At 37.4% G+C, this 21,889-nt stretch overlaps 1 protein-coding gene and 1 non-coding gene across 2 annotated transcripts; one reads left to right on the top strand and one right to left on the bottom strand.

The window, feature by feature from the left end:
- Positions 1–2,274: 2,274 nt before the first annotated feature.
- On the bottom strand, positions 2,275–7,603 carry LOC134657896 (trypsin-like). Its single transcript, XM_063513474.1, has 4 exons — positions 7,085–7,603; positions 4,693–4,945; positions 4,187–4,372; positions 2,275–2,517 (listed from the first exon to the last, which is right to left on the bottom strand). Exons 1-4 carry the CDS (start codon positions 7,312–7,314, stop codon positions 2,299–2,301), a joined length of 888 nt encoding a protein of 295 aa, XP_063369544.1. The 5' UTR covers positions 7,315–7,603; the 3' UTR covers positions 2,275–2,298.
- A 6,825-nt stretch (positions 7,604–14,428) lies between these two features.
- LOC134658267 (U6 spliceosomal RNA) lies at positions 14,429–14,532 on the top strand. The gene has a single exon (XR_010097689.1). It is a non-coding gene; the product is annotated as a U6 spliceosomal RNA (small nuclear RNA).
- Positions 14,533–21,889: the final 7,357 nt, after the last annotated feature.

Genomic DNA, 21,889 nt, shown 5'->3' with positions numbered 1-21,889 from the left:
GAACCGCGATAGCTAGACAGTTGAAATTTTCACAAATGATGTATCTTTGTTGCCGCTATAACAACAAATACTAAAAATAAAAGAAAATAAATATTTAAGGGGGGCTCCCATACAACAAACACGATTTTTTTGCTCTATTTTTTGTTGATGGTGCGGAACCCTCCGTGCGCGAGTCCGACTCGCACTTGGCCGGTTTTTTATTCATTCCAGTTTCATTCGCTCAGCAAGATTTCAATCTGCCCACGTGAAATCACGATAAAAGAGCATATTGGCTGCTCAGATCTGAATCGGTAGGATGAATAAATGACTGCGCCAATAAGATTTTTACAAACCCAATGTATGTTACCCGTTTTTGTTACGTGAAACTGAAAATGTGTATAGTAAAAACACATTTTTAGGTCCAATTAAAAGTAACAATGGTTTTAATTTCACAGAGGGTTCGCGATGTTTGATCTCATAACATCTCTCTTCAAAATGTCAGTATGGAATTTAAATTTATTATACACGTTTCCAGCTTTATTTCATGAGTAACTATGGCAGGAATTGTAGATAATATTACATATACAGTGTTAAAATTTTCTTAAATTTGATGCTGATAGCATCATGAGCTCCTTCTCACCAGGAACGGCAGGAACCGGTTTGTTTTTATAAATTTGTAGTTTTAATTTTTAGTTGTAATTTAATTTATGATTTGTATCCTTTATTGTATAAGTAACTTAATAAATCTTCCTTAAACATCTGCAATTATAAATGGACTGACTGTTCGTTAACTCACTGCCACCTAAGCTTAACCATACTCAAGCTACTTGCATAAAGACTTTTGTCTTCCACCAACACGGAATAGATCAAAAGCAAATACAACTTTAATCTCTGAAGTCACACAGAACTAACTTCAGCGGAACATGTTGGCAAGTAAGCTTGTAAAATTTCTTCTAACTTTGCCCTGCAATACATTCACAGAAATATCTTCCATACAGAGGTTCTTTATGATGTATATAATACATTTTCGCAATCGTAAATCGTAGAAATATCTAAAGTTTCGTAAAACTACATTCATTATGATTAGAACAAATTTTCCGTCGGACGTACCGTTTTCGATATACAAGCAAAAAACTGTAAATAAGCAAATATTTACGCACACCTCCTGGGATTGTGATGTGATGTCGGATTACACGAATTTAGGCCATATTTGTCGTATTTATTTATTTATATAACATCATATTACAGCTTAGTGACAGTATTCAATTAAGTTGTCATAATGAAAGTATTAAACAATTTTCCAGCTTATTTAATTACACAAACGGGTCTACCGCGATATAGTTTCATTGTGTTTACCTTATATTCCCCCTCTTTTTCGGTAGACCCGTTTGTGTAATTAAATATGTGTATAAAACGCGAGAGTTTTAAAGTGTTATAATTTCCAGCTTGCTGGGAATAATTCCTAAAAACGCAATTTTTTGGGATTATTGGATCTTATTTAATTGGCCTAATACATTTCGTACATCATTGTTGAACGGATCAGACTTATAGCTTTGCTTACCGTTTCAAGGGATGAGAAAATATAGGAACATATACCTCCTTATTAAAGTGGGAAATCTGACCTACATCATAGTCTGTCAACTACAAAAGAACTGGAAACTAAGTTACAGTCACACTGTAATCTTTTGAAGATTTCAAGACGCTTACCGTGTAATTAAGCGTATCTTAAATCCTACTCGCAGTTACGAGTATGTCACGAACTATGACAACTTTGTTTCCGCACAGAAAACTTTTGTTCTCTTTATTCTGCGTCATATTGAGGTTATGAGACACTTTAAGGGGCCCACTGATTAACAGTCCGCCGGACGATATCGGCCTGTCAGTTAGAACAAAAAGTTGTCAGTTCCGAACAACTGACAGGCCGATATCGTCCGGCGGACTGGTAATCAGTGGGCCCCTTTAAGTTACACAATCCTCTGCCGAATCCGACACAAAAGCAGGCGATTCTACGGAGCCACGTCGTTCTATCGCCAAAATAGTGTTTAGTTTAAGTTTATAAAATTATATGTGTGTTAGTCTATAAGGTACTTGTAATATGGGCCTTGTTGCCTGAATTACATTTTAAAATAAAATAAATAAATTATTATATACCGTTCATACGAATTATGGATCAGTATTTTGCAAAGCAATAACAGGTCAAGTGAGACACATTAATTAAATTGTGCCCAATAACACGTTTTAATAATAAACAGGACAACGTTACCTTACGATTAATCGTAATACATAATACACCCATCAATTTACTAGTTTCACAGCCACTCAATCATCGTCATCATAGTCCTCATAATCCGTGTCAAAGATCGTCCACGTGTGCCACGTGACGCCGCGCATCGTGGCGTGTATCCAGGAGCTGACGTTAGGGGCGGACGCCAGCGTCACGAAGGTGGGCCCCGGCAGCAGGTCGCAGTCCTCGGGCGCCCATGAGGACACCACGCCCCACAGGATGCCGTTCAGGACCACTGGGGCGCCAACGTCTCTCTGGACAAACAATTACATGGTTTATGTTAAGATTGTATCTACTTACATGGAATATACTCGTATGTTATGTCGATCATTTTATTTGGAAATATCTTGAAACGTTTTGTCAAGAACGACGTTGTTTAGTTTTTGTTAAAAATACTAAACCCACGATACAAAACAATTTAGACAGGCTCTTAAATATTATTTTTCTACTCCAGCACTTAAATGTGTCAATTAAATGACTGACAGTGATATCTAAAGCAATGTCATTTGAATGATTTGTCTATAGGCTCATAAGATGACTGCTAGCAGTCATCTTATGAGTATAATACAACTGCTTTATTTTTTTTAAAGATACAAGTTCCGATCATCTTGATTGAAAGAGGTATGTTTTCATTTACAATAATAACTCTTTTTTTTTTTAAATAATAACTCAATTTTTTTTAAATAATAACTCTTTTTTTTTAATAATAACTCTTTTTTTTTAATAATAACTCTTTTTTTTTAATAATTTTTTTGCTGCAGCTGTCATAGAAAAAGTAATGTATGCAACAGCTCATAATTGGTTCTTAAAATTCTCGGGTCTTTTTTTACAAAACTCGACTACGTCTCGTTTTGTAACTTCGACCCTTGAATTTTAAGAACCCTTATTATATCACTGTTGCATAAACTACTATTTGATAGGTGTTCAGTATTATCACTTAAAATGTGCGAATTGATTTATTTTATTTAAACATTTTTAACATGAGTGGCACCCCTCTACAGTGTGAGTAGTTTTAGTTTTAGTTTTAAATTAGTTTTAATGCAATTTGTATATGGGTACTGCCTGAAATAAAAGCTTTTTATTTTATTATTACACTATGTTGACGAGTATATTTACTTGGGCCAGTTAGTCTCTTTCAGCAACAGGCAAGACAAAGAAATCGAGCGCCGTGTCGAAAACGCCTGGAAGAGCTACTGGTCCATGAAAGAGCTGATGAAGGGTAGCCTTCCATTGTCACTGAAGCGAAAACTCGTCGACATGTGTATCCTGCCCGTCCTAACCTACGGTGCTCAAACATGGTCACTCACAGAAAGTCAGAAGTCCAAGTTGAAGGTTTGCCAACGGGCTATAGAGCGCAGCATTTTAGGCGTAAAGAGGACCGATCGTATCCGGAATACCACGCTGCGCGCAAAAACCCGTATTGCCGATGTCGGCGAGAAGACTGCTAGGCTCAAATGGGACTGGGCTGGTCACGTCTGCCGCATGCATCCAGACAGATGGGCTAGTGTAGCTACCAAGTGGATGCCAGAAGAAGAGCGCGGACGCGGCAGGCCCAGACGGAGATGGCGGGACGACCTAGACACCTTCCTCAGTAACTGGCCAGAGCAGGCGCTATGTCGGGAGTCGTGGAAGATAAGGGGAGAGGCCTTTGCCCAGCAGTGGGACACTATTATAGGCTAGCAAAAAAAAGAAAAAAAATATTATGACTGCGACAAATCATACTTATATTCTAATTCAGAGTTTTCGTACTGAGAAATCAATTTTTAGAATACAATACAATAGTTATATTTAATATGATCAAGTTTTACTATCTCGTACCTTACTTAGGCCACTCAGAAAGATTCATGGAATAAAACGATAGGTACTCAACTTTAAAGCTGTATGTTATATCACGATTGTATAAAATCCTATAGAAGAACTTACCGAGCACGGATCAATCCCCAAGCTTTGGTCTAGGCACATGATGTTAGTCTTCAAAAAACCGAGCTCCTCAAGAACCTCCGCGCACTGCTCGGGCTTCGTGGGGTGCAGGTGCGCCACTTGCAACGTGCGCCTGCGCTCTACGCCTTGTACTGATGCCACTTTATATAGTTCTGCTGAACTGGTGTGCTGTGAAATGTAAATATCAACTTTGATTTCTTTAGATACTGTTCGGTTAATAATTCGTTATTTTAGCATTAGAAAAAAGGTAAACAATCTTGACGTGTCTTTTTATTGAAAAATAAGTCACGGCAAATATGTAACAATTATGAATCTGAAATGCAGATACTGAAAATAAGGGATTGCCTGCTAATCATCTTTGCTTGGCATTTTTTAAATATTTATATTTTGATATGAAAGAAGTAAGCGTTAACTTTCTAGAAGCTCTAATTAATCCTAATTCTTTCTAATCCTTATTCTCGGTCTGAATATAGAGGTAACTTACATACCTGCGCCGGCCAAGCAGTGACTATGAAATGCGTCGCCATAACTTGTTTCGGTTTCCGCTGCAACCTGATAGGGTTCAAATTTTGAGTCAGTCTCACTCTCTTAGCCAGCTGGATTAGTGCTACATCAAACTCAGGCTTTTGGTCATCGAAATAAGGATGAAATTCGATTAGCTTTATCGGTAGTAGTCTACCACCGTTCTTGTTGTTGATGCTTCCAAGACGAACGTGGATCAGTCTTAGGGAATCACGGAATCTAAAATTATTACGTTAAAATTAATGAATGTATAATCACATACTTACCTGATTTCCTTCATTTAACTCTATAATACAATACAATACAAATACTCTTTTTCTACTCCAGCACTTAAATGTGTCAATTAAATGACTGACAGTGATATCTAAAGCAATGTCATTTGAATGCTTTGTCTATAGGCTCATAAGATGACTGCTAGCAGTCATCTTATGAGTATAATACAACTGCTTTATTTTTTTTAAAGATACAAGTTCCGATCATCTTGATTGAAAGAGGTATGTTTTCATTTACATTAATAACTCTTTTTTTTAATAATAACTTTTTTTTTTAATAATAACTCTTTTTTTTTTAATAATAACCTTTTTTTTTTTTTTTTTTTTTTTTTTTTTTTTTTTTTTTTTTTTTTTTTGCTGCAGCTGTCATAGAAAAAGTAATGTATGCAACAGCTCATAATTGGTTCTTAAAATTCTCGGGTCTTTTTTTACAAAACTCGACTACGTCTCGTTTTGTAACTTCGACCCTTGAATTTTAAGAACCCTTATTATATCACTGTTGCATAAACTACTATTATTGCACACCTCATTACAGAAAACAATACGGATAATACAGGAAGAAGAGGTTAAACAACAGGCGGTCTTATCGCTAAAATGCGATCTCTTCCAGACAACCTTTAGGTAGCGGAAATTAATAAATTAATTAATTAATATAATCTGTTTTAAATTAATTCGTATAGTACGATGTCATTTGTATTTCATAAATTAATAAATACAATAATACAATTACAAAAAATACAAACAAAGACACTAAAACTACCTTTAAAAAAAGCACACTATTAATAAACTAACCTACTTATCACCCCCATTCCGACCCTCACCCAGCCCAAAAGTGCCAAAGATACTAGCGGCATTACCGCGCTGGATGGCAAGCGATATCTGTTGGACTAAGTAGGAGCCTGAACGTGGATCGCACCCTCTGTCACGTAGACGCCGCCCCAAGTCTCCCTCTCAAGTATAGTTATATTTTATTTTATACAAACTTCGTAATGAACATGTTTATTTTATTTTCGTACCTGAATCTACTCGTGTACTCGTTCAAGCAAAGGACGCAAATTTATACCAAAGGTAACCGCATCAAAGAGTAGGTACCTACCTAACACATGGAAAGGCAACCAGGTTGGTGGTTCGGGTCTGAATGGCCACATTTAACGCCGACACCGATTTTCAAAGTAATCTACCGTGAAAATGTTTAGCAGTAAAGCTGTAAACATTAATAGAAATATTTACATTTATAAAGCTACTGAGGAAAAATCTTTCTTACGAGCGAGGATGATTTGTGACCGAACTCCAGAGATAGGGGAGAGTCAATGAAGATATATTTGAAAAGAAACCTCATTGGAATATATCATATATCGTAAAGTATTCATTATTGTGTAATGTGTCTTCGGTGAGTATGAGTTATATTTATCAAAAATGCAATTTCTTACTTATGGACGAATAAGATTAATTCGTAGGCACCTCTCGTATAACATATAGACAAAATCAAAACACTACTTTACCCCAAAATTGTTATTTACAATACAAGTGCGGAAAAGAGGAAATTCGAAACTAGTGGCGATAAATTAAAACAAGATCGAAAGGAGTGTTTTAAATCGACACGAGCTGCGAATTACCTATTCGCACGTGTATCGTACAACGTTTTACAGTAAATATGGCACTTTAAAATTTCGACATACGCACGGATGTACTGTAAATACATGTTTCTAACACATGTCATATTTAAAATCTGCTAATGAGGATACGCTAGAACGGAAAGGAATCGAATAAACAAAACAAGCAAGAAACCGTACGTCCGAGAGTATCGGAAATATTTTCATACATTCTACGTGGTTCCCAAAGTTGACTCCCGACCCATCTAAGAGAAATTCGGGACCCACTTCTTGGCCGTTTTGAAAAGGGGTATGAAATATTATTGTAAACGATCAGACTGAGAGAGATCGGTCGGGCTGTTGTCTTATGTTTCGGGGCCCACTCAATATTCGCGCGACCCATAGTTTGGGAAATACTCTTCTACACGATTTTTGAGTGGATTATACAATAGTAAACATTACAGACGTTGCTTATAATTAAAACAAAAACTTACAAGAACACTGAATCCGCAGCTGTCAGAACCCAAGACTCGTCTATCAATGCTCCTGCGCACAGGTATTGAGATTTGTTCAAAATGGCCGCCACGTAAGGAAACACATTGCTGCTCGACACTATCGTATGGTCACCCAGGTCGTACGTAGTCGCATTTTGTAAAGTCTTCAAAGAACTCTCAGATAAATTGAAAAACAATGCTTTTAAAATAACAATCACTATTAAAAACATATTTTGATCTGATTTAGGTTCTCATGAAAATTTCGTGAAAGTGAAATCACAATGATGGAACGACGTAAAAAAATCTATTCAAATAACTTTAAGTAAAACGGTCTGCTGACTTTTAATCCAATTTTGTGGTAATCGCATTACAATGGATGTTTCGAGTTTAAAAGCCGAATAGTAAAATGGCGGCAAATGGTGCTAGGTGATTTTGTAAACATCGCAATCGTAAATATTGACGTTTCATTTTGTAACAATGCATTTATGCAACTAACTTCAGTCCTATTTTTGTTCAAACTAATTTCGTTACAGTTCTATATTTAGACTGTACAATCCTGAGTACTGATTAATCCGCCGGAAGTTTGGATGCCACAGTAAAACCATGCACATGCCATATTTTGACATTTTGTTAGTATGTGTGGTGGGTTTACTAGGATTATCAGGCCAATTTGAACGTACACTGACATCAGAAATCTTAAAGCAACACGGAAGGGAGACGGCATTCGCACTATTTCCCCTCTGCCTAGGTACAAGATCAACTGATCTAGCGCGGGTAATAAAACTAGCTGCGCTCGGATTTTTAACTAGACCGAGTCCAGACGCGCGAGCGAACACAGCAGCAGAAAAAGCGGCCAAGTGCGAGTCGGACTCGCCCATGAAGGGTTCCGTATTTAGGCGATTTATGACGTATAAAAAAAAACTACTTACTAGATCTCGTTTAAACCAATTTTCGGTGGAAGTTTACATGGTAATGTACATCATATATTTTTTTTAGTTTTATCATTCTCTTATTTTAGAAGTTACAGGGGGGGGGGACACACATTTTACCACTTTGGAAGTGTCTCTCGCGCAAACTATTCAGTTTAGAAAAAAATGATATTAGAAACCTCAATATCATTTTTGAAGACCTATCCATAGATACCCCACACGTATGGGTTTGATGAAAAAAAAATTTTTGAGTTTCAGTTCGAAGTATGGGGAACCCCAAAAATTTATTGTTTTTTTTCTATTTTTGTGTGAAAATCTTAATGCGGTTCACAGAATACATCTACTTACCAAGTTTCAACAGTATAGTTCTTATAGTTTCGGAGAAAAGTGGCTGTGACATACGGACGGACAGACAGACGGACAAACGGACAGACAGACAGACATGACGAATCTATAAGGGTTCCGTTTTTTGCCATTTGGCTACGGAACCCTAAAAATGCCTAATTGCTCGGTTTATTATTGTAAAAAGAGGCCGGGGACATCAAATTTACAAAAAGAAGGTGTTACATTTCACATGTAATATTTTTTTTACATGTATACGTTTAATTACATGTAAACACAATTATTATATTTTAGTCTCATTTAATTGCTGGATTTATCGATTTTGCTCGCCCAGTACAAATTGCGGATCTGTCGAGCGACAAATCCGACTTCTCTCTCTCTCATATCTCTCAGAAAACAATAAAATTCTTTGATGAAAATGTGTTAGTGTGCGTGTTGTGGCACTTGTGATTCGTCCGTACACAAAAACAGATCGAGATGTGCAAGATTTGTCTGTGTAGGGTGTCCTTTTCTATGTATTTGTGTCGTCATTACAGATTGGATTTTGTATGTAAGTGTGTGAGAAGTGCGACTGTGTGCACGTTCCCCCCCCCCCCCCCCCCGCGAAAAATGGCAGAATGATTTGAATGTCAAGATATCGCTTGGGCCTATCCCTTCCGACGTGTCGGAAGCCCGTGTTGATCGAAGTCAGAAATATATATGAACTAGCGACCCGCCCCGGCATCGCACGGGTCAACGAATTTACACAAAACCTTTACAAATTATACACTAAAATCTTCCTCAAGAATCACTCTATTAACAGGTGAAAATCGCATGAAAATTTGTACAGTAGTTTTTGAGTTTATCACGATCATACAGACAGACAAACGCGGCAGGGGACTTTTTTTATTATATGTATACACATACATAATATGTACTGATCATGTTATTTTTCTCAAAAATGGACGGCAAAGTCGACGTTGCCGGTTGAAAAATAGGTTGCGAAGTGCGTAGTTTATGGTCATTCAAAAAATTAAAAAGTTAAAAACATTGCAGTCTCGATTTCGGGACTGCAATGTTGCATACAAATTCCATTATTTAACGAGTTCCAAACTTTTTAAAACTTTAAATGGCCATATCAAATGAAGGCATAGGTCAATTAAACAGCCAAACAGATGATCAGCACTTATTATTATAATGTTGTACCGCGACTATTTAGGTGTCTCAAATACGTTGGCGTATTTTCAGCAGAAAATACACTTTTTTTAAAGGCGGCAAGCAAATGTTTTAATGGTTTTACTTTTTTCTGTGAAAATTAGAACGTTGCTTCTGTAAAACATTTCTATTTCTTGCACCATTTTTGAGAAAAGCACTATATATGACTCGGCTGGAAGGCTACTTGCTGGCTTCGGATTCAATTAAACGGACTCCCAAGGTCGTCCGTTTAAAACGAATCCTCAGCCTGCAAGTAGCTACTTCCGAACCTCGACAATAATGTACTATAGTTAGCCTGTATGTTTCATTACTTGTCTATAATACGATTCATCAATAATATAGTTAATATTAAGTTAAATTAGTACCTACTCCTTACCAGGAACCGTTTCAAAGTTCTGATATAAATTTCACAATCAGCACTAGATTTCTAACGGAACATCGGCCTCGATTACTCGGCACATGGTTACACTTTTTTTTTATGATATAGGAGGCAAACGAGCAGACGGATCACCTGATGGTAAGCGATTACCGCCGCCCATGGACACCCGCAACACCAGAAGGGTTGCAAGCGCGTTGCCGGCCTTTAAGATGGGAGTACGATCTTTTCTTGAAGGTTTGAAGGTCGTATCGGTCCGGAAATACCGCAGGCGACAGTTCATTACACTAATGTTATTGAAGGTTTAAGGGGCTGTAGCTCCTATTCTTAACTAGTCAAGATAAAATAAGAAACCGGCTAACTGCGTAGGACCACGCAAAATAGAGTCTATCTATGTTTGAGGACGTAGGCAGGGCCACTGAACTCGTCAAAGGACTGGTGAATTGAATATATTTGGCTATATTGGAGAAAATCTAGTCTATAGCCATATTTGGTCTTTCACGCGACACAGGTTTTCAATTTAGAGGTAGTAGTTAGAATGTATATAGAATTTAACCCTTTGGGCCGTTGAAACACTTGCAAATTATTCCTGTAACCCGTAAATTCGCTGGACCAACCTTTAACAGAATTTCCGAGCAAGATCCAATTTTAAAATGGGCAATCTCCGGAGCGGTTTAATAAGAGGAGTGTGCTAATATTCTAGGCTCTTTCTTCTTGTTTACGTCTACTTGTATATCAAATATCAATTTGATGAGGTTTTATGTTAATCTACATCATCTTTTGCTGAATGAAATATAATTTTAGGAAACGTAATTCAAAGTTAATTTGAATTTTAATATCTTCTAAGGTAAGTTATTAAATTGATTCACTTACGTCTACAATCTGCCAATTATAGAGAAAATTAAAGTCAAAGTGTCAATATTATGTATGTCAAAATTATTATGTAATTGACTTTATTTTCAAAGTATAAGAGCATTCAGTTTCGATTTTATAGTTGCACTTTTGGAAGCGTAACTCCTTATATGCTTGATGAGTATAATCATGATTTAACTTAACATTTTGTAAATACCTAATGTATCTAACGCCACTCTCACAAAATGTGGCCTCCTCGCTCCTACTCGTATTTTACATAATACTGGATTATAAGAGCGAAAAAACATTAGCAATACATTAAGGAAAATTTTCCCCCTGCTGCGCAGTCAGCATTTTATATTTCCACTCCAAACTCTTGAGATGGTAACATAGGATTGCATCATAAATATTATTCGGCTTAAAGACATTGTTAAGTAATTTGAGACGGAACTAAAAACGACGGGAGAGTGATAAATTTAAACGAACGTATTCTGAGAACGAGAAAACCAAACGCTCGAAAGTAATAAATTAATAAAACAAAGAAATATAAAAACAATACAATTTATGTTTCTAGTTAGGGTCTAAGGAAGTAAAAGAAATGCAATATAGACAAGTGTGCGATAAGACAGTTCAAGGAAAAGAATAAAGAAATGTATTAACTCTTAAAGTTGAATACAACCTAATATGAAGTCTATCGCTGACATATACGAGTGATTATGCAATGCAGGCACTACTCTGGTTCCTTCAAATCTTTGCAGAATAAATCGACATCTGCAACGCAACGGGCTGACACTAGAGATCACTTCCCATGCGACTCCAGCGCCACCGGAGGTGCGAACGCGACAGCGCGGGGCCCAGTACGAAGGAACGAGACGGAGCATTTGCTGGGAGGGGCTGCAAAGACGCTGGATCAGAGATGAGCGAAAATCATCCCTGTTACGTTGTATTTAGGTTAAGATAATATGTAAATAATAAAGTTGTAGTAATTAAGTTTGGTTAAGTTAGTAGAGAGAAGTTGAGGACACTTACTTGAAAGACGCGGAAGAGATAGGTCGTCTGACTTAATTCACCATTTTCACGAACAACAAGTATCTCAATATTGTTCCAAATAGAGAGTTGTAAAGCCAGTGTCGAGTGCCAGACGAGCAGCTAATCCAAAGCTAAGTACTCTGTTAATGTGAGGTGACAAATCGGATATACTGATCAATTTATTTCATCATATTTTCATAGCGTTGTAGGGCAAGGCCGTAGGGCTTTGTCGATTTAGTGCCATAATAAAATTATCCGATTAGTCACTGAAAATTGACCCCATCGTGTGTATTTGACTGTGTTGGGCTGAGGTATTGGTTGAGAAGAAAGAAGAATATTAATTATATTCTTCTCCTTAAACCGCGCCGCGGTGATTTCGATATCACTTCACATCATTCCCTTGTTATTTCCTGAAACTTATCAACCAATACTAGGCTATTATATTCTGATTGTGTATTTGTCTTGTAAATTTCGCTACTCTCGTTCAACCTTTAATAAAGATAGCGTAACTAGGCCAGTTTGGGAATATATAGATAATTTGTCTCCATGGTTATAATATTATAATAAAGGGTCTATAATTTTGTATGCGTAAGCTAGTGGTTAGGTTAGTTATATTGGTAGTAGATCAGATTTGGTTTGTTGTAAGCAACATGTTAACTTTTAGTTGAAAAGAGACCAAAAGAATAATCTGAAGGGGTTTCTTCAGCGATTCTTCCTCTTTGCAGTGTCCACCTTTCCGAATCGCGGGTAATAAACACCTATAAATTGATCTGCTTTTAATTTAGTGTTTCCTCTCGTACTACTTCCATACTTGCCCTAGGCCCTAAGCCTTCATAGTTACCTTACAGTTAGTTTGGACAGACAAGAGGGTATTTTGTTAGATACCGAGTTAATATCCACTTATACCTTACATACCTGGCTTTAATAAACGACTAGAACCGATTTCAGGTAAAGCTCTGGTGTGTATTGGTAGTTTTGACGCGGCTAGAGGAATTACACGACGACGCCACCCGGCCTGACTGTGGACGGCCCTAGCACGCCTTTTGGGTTCATTGTAAATTACAGATATCTAATTTCAGCCACTTGTTTGATTAAGGGTTCATTGCTATTATATTACGGGGGGAATAAGCCGTTATCATTGCAACTGCGGGTCTAGGGACTAGATTAATTGCTAGTACACATCACGGTTATATGATTTGCGTAGAACAACCTGTGTCTACCTATACGAGGCGCCGAGGGTTAGCTTATAGTGGCCACTCACAAGTAATAATAAAGGTATACCAGTTAACATCAATTACTATTACAATCCAACATCATATAGTGCACTTGTGCACCTGCTAACCCTCCATACGATAACGCTAGCTAGCTTACACACTTATTAGACACAGGCTCTACGTGGGTAGCTGACGAAACAGTTCTAGAAGTTTTGGTATCTCAGAAGCTGCCTTGTTCAGTACAGTTCACTTACGCTTAGGAAAAACTGTTCCGCGCCTCTCCGGCGTTGGACGCAACACCGGTCGAGAATTAATTACTTTCGTCCCAGACGAACACGAATTATAGTGGTTCAGGCTCTTTCTGTGAGGAAGTGGTTCTGAGGTGTGTGGCCAAGGTTATTGTTTGTCCAAGCTTCACTCTATAGGGCCAGAATACCATTACACGTGGTGCTGCGTGACCAGGATTCTAGATTTTGTGTCAATAAAATAAAAATTAAACAACTGTACCGATATTCGGAACCTAAAGTAATATATTGAGAGTGGCAACACTGTAGTTAGTCGTATTGTCCTTTTCTAGCATATACGTCCATCTCTCTCCCACACCCCCACCATTTCAGGCAGTTGCGTTTGACAATTTTGACAGTTACAAAGAAACGCAAATTACGTAGTCATTGGCTTGCTGTTTTTCCATCTGGAAGGTCGTGAAGCTAAACTGCTGGTGAGTTTTTGAATTTGTACCCCAGTTTAGCTGACTATATTGAAAAACAGTTTCTAACGGCTTTTGCCGTTCGAAATAAATATTTAAATTTAGTTGTCCGTTAAACTATCTAGCAAATAAATATGATCCGGAATAGTGATGTGCAAGTATTTTCAAAGGCTGCCTGCGCGCACCGTGGCTATGCCAATGAAAATACTAAAACACATGGTAGAAAACACATCGAGCTGGTAAAGCGTGCACGTGTCACCATTATAATTTAATTTTATTAAGTCTCTTCCGAGTCTTGTTAGTTTAAATCTTTGTGTGTGTATAATAACGGTTGAAATTATATAATACTTAAATGGTGATGTGTGGAGGTATACCCTTCAAGTGATTTGTGTTTTCGAATACGAATGGATCGGATAGTTAATACGTGTTACGTAGAACCTACGTATTAAGGTAGAAGCTTATAGACGTGTAGGTTTTTTATCTGTCCAAGTATCTATCAGCAATTTATCTTTTTATCCCGTTCCGGGTTAATATAATATTGCAAAATTAATTTTTTGGTAATAAACTTGCTGATAAATAACGTGTACCCGAATAGGAGTCGACGAAGCTCCGCTTCGCGGGGCTTCTATTTCCGCTCTAAGGGACACAAGGTAACGAACAAACCTACATCGCAAACATTGCATTTATTTTTGTGGAAAGTGAGTACTTCGGCAGTACATAAACTTAAATCTGACTAGACATAGAGAGAGATTAGCATGGCTCTGCGCAAGAATGACATGCGAATTCGTGAAGTATTTCACTCTGTATCTACCAACTTATCTCTCCAACTAGATCTTTGATTTATGTAGGTAGGTACCTACTTAAATATATAACTTAGCAGGTACTTACAGCCTAAAAGGTTAAGGAAAAGAACTCTTGCATGTAGGTGCTATATGTGCTTGTGTTATTTTGAATTTGAATAACTTGATTATTAATTCTATACGTAACTACATACAAGAGGGTCAATTCTTAAGCCTACTTACCTACCTACATAAATAGTACACTTAAATTAAACGTTTCAAATAAAATCGGAAGCCTGTGACATGGAAGGGCATTAACGATACGGGAATCTTTAGATTGATTCATTGACGAAGACGCATGATTTGGTTCATATTGTCAAATTATATTAGTTAACTGTAGAGTTAAAGTTTAGTTTTGGCAAATCTGCGCGTCACCGTGAATGACACTTTCTAAAAGTGCCTGTTAAAGCCGGCGTAAAGCCTTTCACCTTGTCGAGCAAGGAACCCGCAACTTAGGGAATATTACCCATAAACTCAGGGTATTTGATTTCAATGATACTTATTCTTAAACTTACGTCTGTTATGGTTCCACCTGCTAAGGTGCGCCTAAGAGAATCTTTTATTCGTTCACAAACTAACGTCAAGTTATTTGTGATGAAACCAATATATTATGTACCTATCTAAGCCTGCGCAAGGCTGCCATGTTTCCACCTGCGTAAGGTGTGCCAAAAGAATCTTTGATTCGTTCACAAACTGACGTCAAGTTATTGATGATGATATTATAACCTATGTAAGCCTGCGCAAGGCATGTCAGACATATTCACAGAAATATAAATGATATGGTCATAACACAGGCGTGCGAGTAGACCACAATCACAAAAATATTACAAAGATTAAGTTGTAAATATCTCTTTTTAGAGAAAGTAAAAATGGTTTAAAATAATGTTTTGGGTAAAAGATCAGTCGAAATAGGCAAGGCTTCGTTATTAGAGTTTTCATTTTTGTTTACCAATCTATTTCAAGGGTCCCGAACACCCTATTGGCTAAACCCAAAATTGGGGTAATTAACTGTGGTAAAAGTGAAAACTGCTTTCCATTTACATAACATTTCTAAAATTATAATAGGAAAAATAAAAACCTAAGATTCCAGGCCTATCTCGACTCATTTTTATTTTAAAGATGAAAAAATCTTTGCACCCTAATATAAAATTGTGGTCTGGAGACGCTAAGCCTCATAACTTGGGTGGCATAGATAATACTAAGAGATTTAGTCACCTAATTTCGACTATAAGCCCAGGCAGAATATTGATAATTAGAATAAGGAGTGGTCAATTCTCCAAGGTCCATATAATCTGTGGACTCTAATTAAATCAGGCTCGGTAAGCTCACGACACGACAGAGCTTACGATTCCATTCTGAAATAAGCTATGTTTACAATATATATTACCCATGGTGTGAAACAAACAGCCTGCTCAAGGTGTACAAAGGGTCCGTTTAACGGCCCTATAAATATCTAAAAACCTTTGAAGTCTAGGCCTGCTACAATATGGCAGACTAGAAATAAATACATATGATCCCAATGTAAGAGCAGCTCACAGTTGCATAAATTATATTTGGCTGGAGAGCACTTGTCTTTCAGTTAATATGTTTACGAGTACCTACCTATGTACACGACATGACCAAGGTTACCTACCTTTTTACATAATTATTATATCCCTGACTGCCATGGTATATTAGGAAAATTATCATGTGCTGGCGGTGCTGCACAAGCATGTTTGAAATAAAATATACAAAACTGGCCTAACGGGCGTTTATGAATTATGTATTTTACACCCTTGTGTCTGTATTGTGACCCTGGAAGTTTTAAACCACCTGTATCGTAAGTGCTCCTATGCACGGATTAAGTTTATAATAAACTACCCATGCCCTAACCTCAAGGGCAAGTGCTTCTATGCACGGACCAGATACTGTTATCACTTATTTCACTTATCATGACTAGTCATAGTTTGATACTACACGTTTAATAAATTTAAGACCGTGGAATGTACCCACTACAAAAGGTTTTTAAAAATAGTGACTGAATGGTTAGCACGAACGGTTCTAGCACAGTTTCTGGGCGGTCACGTCTAGGGCATGACCCTCTAGTTCTCAATTTATACAAAATTATAGCATTGTGATACTGTTCGCTTTGCACAATAAAATAGGGGAACAGGAACACGCCTTGCGAAAAGGTGAAGCTATTTTGAAACGCAAACCTTTCAAAAATAGATTGAAATATATAAATAATTATGTTTTTAGTGTGGAACATGTAATTGTACACCCAAACAAATGCAATCATTTATTATATGTTAGCAAAACTCTGCCAAAGTGTTAGTCTGTCTCTACAGTGTAACCTGAAGGCATCAATGCACATGAATCTCTTGAAACATGGTGGATTAACTAATTTACACCCGGTCTGTGTCTTGCTCCTACCAAATCCACAAGTTGAGGACCTCAACCTATCTAGGCACCCTTCTTGCTCGAGACCTGAAAAATAATCTCATGCAGTCAGTGTCGGAAAACCAGGTCCACACTCTTAGCACTACCGTGAATATATCTAAGAAGTCTGTATACTGCCTTCCAGGAGGCGGGATGTTAATAGACTAGCCTATATAGTAGGCCAGAGATATAGTATACAAAAGCACACTGGCCCAAATCCAGTAATATTATATGCATTTCAGAATACAAAATAATTGACAATTCTGCGTATATTTGATATCAAAAAGTTACAATTACCTACCCTTAGGTCATAAGGAGGATAAATATACATAAATATCAAATAGATTCGACAAAGTGTTGACCCTAGCATTGGATAAAATAGGTTCCTCTTAAACGGCATCTGCGCTGTTGGCTTTGGGCCCACGGGTGCCCGGCAAAAAGTCGGGGACCCCATGGTTCCGCACAGTTATTGCAAATAATGTAAAATCACAAAATAAACACAAATTTTCATTTTGGTTAAAAACACATATGCGATGAGCTAAGGTTTCGAATTAAGTACCTTATTCTTAATCTGGAAAGAGAAGACTGAATATTCAGAATTAAGCTATGTCTATGAATGGTTTACATAAATTAAGCCACTTTAGCGTTCAGAAACAATCAAGTTTATGTCTACTAGTAGGCACCAGATAAGGTAAACTACTCATACTGCATATATAGACAAAATAATGAGTACAATTAAGGTCACTTGATGATAGCTAAACATGAATATAAGCAGAATGAGCTGCACCTATACAAATATCATTGATAAAGCTCTGTGGCAATTCTACATTAACCATTTGAACGCCAAGAGCACCAAAAAGCGTCGTAACTAGTGCCCACATGAGTATTATGATATGGCTTAAGCTCTCAAAGTAACCTTCACAATTTTAAGAAAGGTTTGTTTAGGTCCATTAGCTCGCGTTCGCGTTAGTAAAGCGTACAAACGATTAAATGCATTTTATAGCTACAACCAAGTATATAGCTCACACTGGCTCACAGTCATTAAAAGAATTCAGTAAAATCATTAAAAGTATTCCCTATGACATTTTATTAAGTACCTACCCAATATTAACTTTGTGGGTAGTGATAGTGATATAACGAATATTTAAAATATTCGTCTACTTAATCCTGAGGGATTCTGGAAATAAGAAAGGTCTTGTCCTTGTTATATCCTGCAACTGCTTACCTTACTAGATAATTATTATCAAATTTGTCAATAATTGGGAGTTATAAATAAAAACTACTCGAGTACTTTATGATTTTTATCTTTTCATATTTGAATTACATCACTCCATATCACAGATGTTGTATGCTCCCTGAAGAGTAGACTGACTTATCTTCTTTTACATAGTTTCACATACATATAATTAAGTACTATAGCACCCTTTGTGGTGACTCACTTATTTTCGTTGAAAATTTATAAGTACCTAAATTAAATACGTATATAAAATGTAAAGTTAGTATCATAATATAATGGTATATAAAATAGTATGCTTGACTAAATACCTCTCTCCTCACAGGTGTTAAAAGTGGTTAAAATAAAGGGTGTACTACATAATTAATTAAACACTCCTAATATAATAATATTACATATACATAATATGTAAGTACATGTATAATCACATTGGCTTGGCGTCTTCCCACCACCAGGCGATAACAAACACGTCTCAATATATTACTTTAGGTTCCGAATATCGGTACAGTTGTTTAATGACAGCGTTTTACACAAAAATAAAACGCTAATTAAATAACTTACCATATTCGGAACCTAAAGTTTTAATCCTGCCTGGTGTAAATATGTATAATTTTGAGACAATGACTACGTAATTTGCGTTTCTTTGTAACTGTCAAAATTGTCAAACGCAACTGCCTGAAATGGTGGGGGTGTGGGAGAGAGATGGACGTATATGCTAGAAAAGGACAATACGACTAACTACAGTGTTGCCACTCTCAATATATTACTTTAGGTTCCGAATATGGTAAGTTATTTAATTAGCGTTTTATTTTTGTGTAAAACGCTGTCATAAAATAAATAGACACAACTAGAAGGACTTAATCTGTTACTCAAATTTACTTTAAAATAAATAAACACAACGTAGGCATTTAAATTTAAAATTGACGATCATTTTTAAAGCAAAATTCAATTTAGAATAATTACATTAAGAATAGGTAGAGATTTCGATTGAGGCGAGTCATTTATACCAGCAACTTTAGTCTAAAGATTGGAGAGGGGTATTTACAATACAGTTTCCTTGATTCAGATTTAAAAGGTTGAACGAGTGTACATCTTTATAATTACAGCTCCAGATAATTCTTAATTTTAATATAGCGGTTGGTTTTTCGTTCCTTGAACCGTCTAATCGTAGCAGGATGTCAGGACGTGGTAGTAAAGTTCGTGGCGCAAAACGTAGCGCAGTGTTAACGAATAGAAGCGAACCAAGTAAACAACGACGAATTGAAATCGACAATGACGAGGGACAGCAGGCTAGTGTAGATTTGTTTGCTTTACAGCAGCGTAGTTTTGAGTCTCTTTTAACTAGATTTGACGAGCTAGTAAAGCGTGTGGACTCTATGTCGTCAACCGTAAGTGGGAGTGGGGAGAGTGCAGTTTCTCGGACCGAATCCGAGGCGGCGCAGAGCATAGAGACGGACGGGAATGCGTGCAGTAGTAAGAGGGCTAGCGTTTATGTGATGCCGCCGTTCGCGAAGCCTAGCTTTAACGGAAAAGACGACCCGAACCCGATGAAATTCATTGAGAAACTACGTAGATACGTTAATTCGATTAACGCGCAAGATAGGGCCTTAGATGTAGTGACCGAGTGTCTGACGGGGTCCGCGCGTACCGTCTTGAGTTTAAATAGTAAAAATTGGCAGAATTTCGAAGATTTTGAGATGGATTTTAAGATTAGGTACTGGACCAAACAACATCAAGAGGTCGCGAAAATTAGACTTATTAAAGGGAAGTTTGATGCTAAAGGGAAACTGAGTATGGGGGAGCACTTCGCAGAACAGGTAGATACGGTTAGTGCGTTAACTATACCGTTAGAGGAGAGTGACTTAGTGGGGTATATTATGCGTCACTACCCGAGGGATGTACAACAAATGTGGTACACACATACACGGGTGGGGAAAGTTAGCGTACGGACAGCGACGGACTTCTTATTCGATTACGACCAGAATATTAGTTGCGATAGTGTTAATAGTAGTGTGTCAGGCCAGGGAACTAGCAGGGATACGTTTACGCATAGACAATCGTTTAATAGGAGAGGAATAGGACATGCGCGCGGTAATACACCCTTAGTCGCAATACTAGAGGGAAGGCAGGATGATAGAAATCAAAGGTCATTTAGGGGCAGGTGGCGCGGACGAGGTAGAAATAACTACAATAGGCGCAATTTCCCGGCAATCAAATGGGTACCGGCTTCATCGTCATCGACAGGTAGGGCTAGTTTTTCACAGGAGTCTTCAACTCCGGGAACGTCGGGAATTAATCAACCCGCGAGCACGGGGATAGTTTCGGGTCAGTGAGTAGGAGCAGGTAAAGATGGAGAAGACAATAGATATAGCGCCGGCGCTAGGTAGTTATTGTTCGGGTTTATGATCCACTTATCATGGTAGGACCGCAGTAAATGGGGTGCTTGAAGCTATTGTATAAGAAAGAATAGTTTGAGTTTTTTGTGTTAGGCTTTGTATAAGTAAGAGTGGGGTTATGATAGGGTTACGGGAGTAGGTTAGGTAATTAGTTAACCGTATTATTTTGTTGTAGACGATCAAAAGGTGGGTTATACGTTTTGATCGACTACAAGAGAGGGGGGTGAGATGGTAACATAGGATTGCATCATAAATATTATTCGGCTTAAAGACATTGTTAAGTAATTTGAGACGGAACTAAAAACGACGGGAGAGTGATAAATTTAAACGAACGTATTCTGAGAACGAGAAAACCAAACGCTCGAAAGTAATAAATTAATAAAACAAAGAAATATAAAAACAATACAATTTATGTTTCTAGTTAGGGTCTAAGGAAGTAAAAGAAATGCAATATAGACAAGTGTGCGATAAGACAGTTCAAGGAAAAGAATAAAGAAATGTATTAACTCTTAAAGTTGAATACAACCTAATATGAAGTCTATCGCTGACATATACGAGTGATTATGCAATGCAGGCACTACTCTGGTTCCTTCAAATCTTTGCAGAATAAATCGACATCTGCAACGCAACGGGCTGACACTAGAGATCACTTCCCATGCGACTCCAGCGCCACCGGAGGTGCGAACGCGACAGCGCGGGGCCCAGTACGAAGGAACGAGACGGAGCATTTGCTGGGAGGGGCTGCAAAGACGCTGGATCAGAGATGAGCGAAAATCATCCCTGTTACGTTGTATTTAGGTTAAGATAATATGTAAATAATAAAGTTGTAGTAATTAAGTTTGGTTAAGTTAGTAGAGAGAAGTTGAGGACACTTACTTGAAAGACGCGGAAGAGATAGGTCGTCTGACTTAATTCACCATTTTCACGAACAACAAGTATCTCAATATTGTTCCAAATAGAGAGTTGTAAAGCCAGTGTCGAGTGCCAGACGAGCAGCTAATCCAAAGCTAAGTACTCTGTTAATGTGAGGTGACAAATCGGATATACTGATCAATTTATTTCATCATATTTTCATAGCGTTGTAGGGCAAGGCCGTAGGGCTTTGTCGATTTAGTGCCATAATAAAATTATCCGATTAGTCACTGAAAATTGACCCCATCGTGTGTATTTGACTGTGTTGGGCTGAGGTATTGGTTGAGAAGAAAGAAGAATATTAATTATATTCTTCTCCTTAAACCGCGCCGCGGTGATTTCGATATCACTTCACATCATTCCC

This window comes from Cydia amplana, chromosome 21, assembly GCF_948474715.1.
Source record: "Cydia amplana chromosome 21, ilCydAmpl1.1, whole genome shotgun sequence".
In the NCBI taxonomy this organism is placed as follows: domain Eukaryota; kingdom Metazoa; phylum Arthropoda; class Insecta; order Lepidoptera; family Tortricidae; genus Cydia; species Cydia amplana.
This window is presented reverse-complemented; position numbering and strand designations above follow the sequence as displayed.

What these genes read in the sequence shown, in the direction of transcription:
- LOC134657896 (XM_063513474.1), bottom strand. Translation starts at nt 7,314, where the DNA reads ATGTTTTTAATAGTGATTGTTATTTTAAAAGCATTGTTTTTCAATTTA. An exon ending in GCTGCGGATTCAGTGTTCTT is followed by an intron (nt 4,946 to 7,084) that starts GTAAGTTTTTGT and finishes TAATAATTTTAG; the next exon opens with ATTCCGTGATTCCCTAAGAC. An exon ending in TCACTGCTTGGCCGGCGCAG is followed by an intron (nt 4,373 to 4,692) that starts GTATGTAAGTTA and finishes TACATTTCACAG; the next exon opens with CACACCAGTTCAGCAGAACT.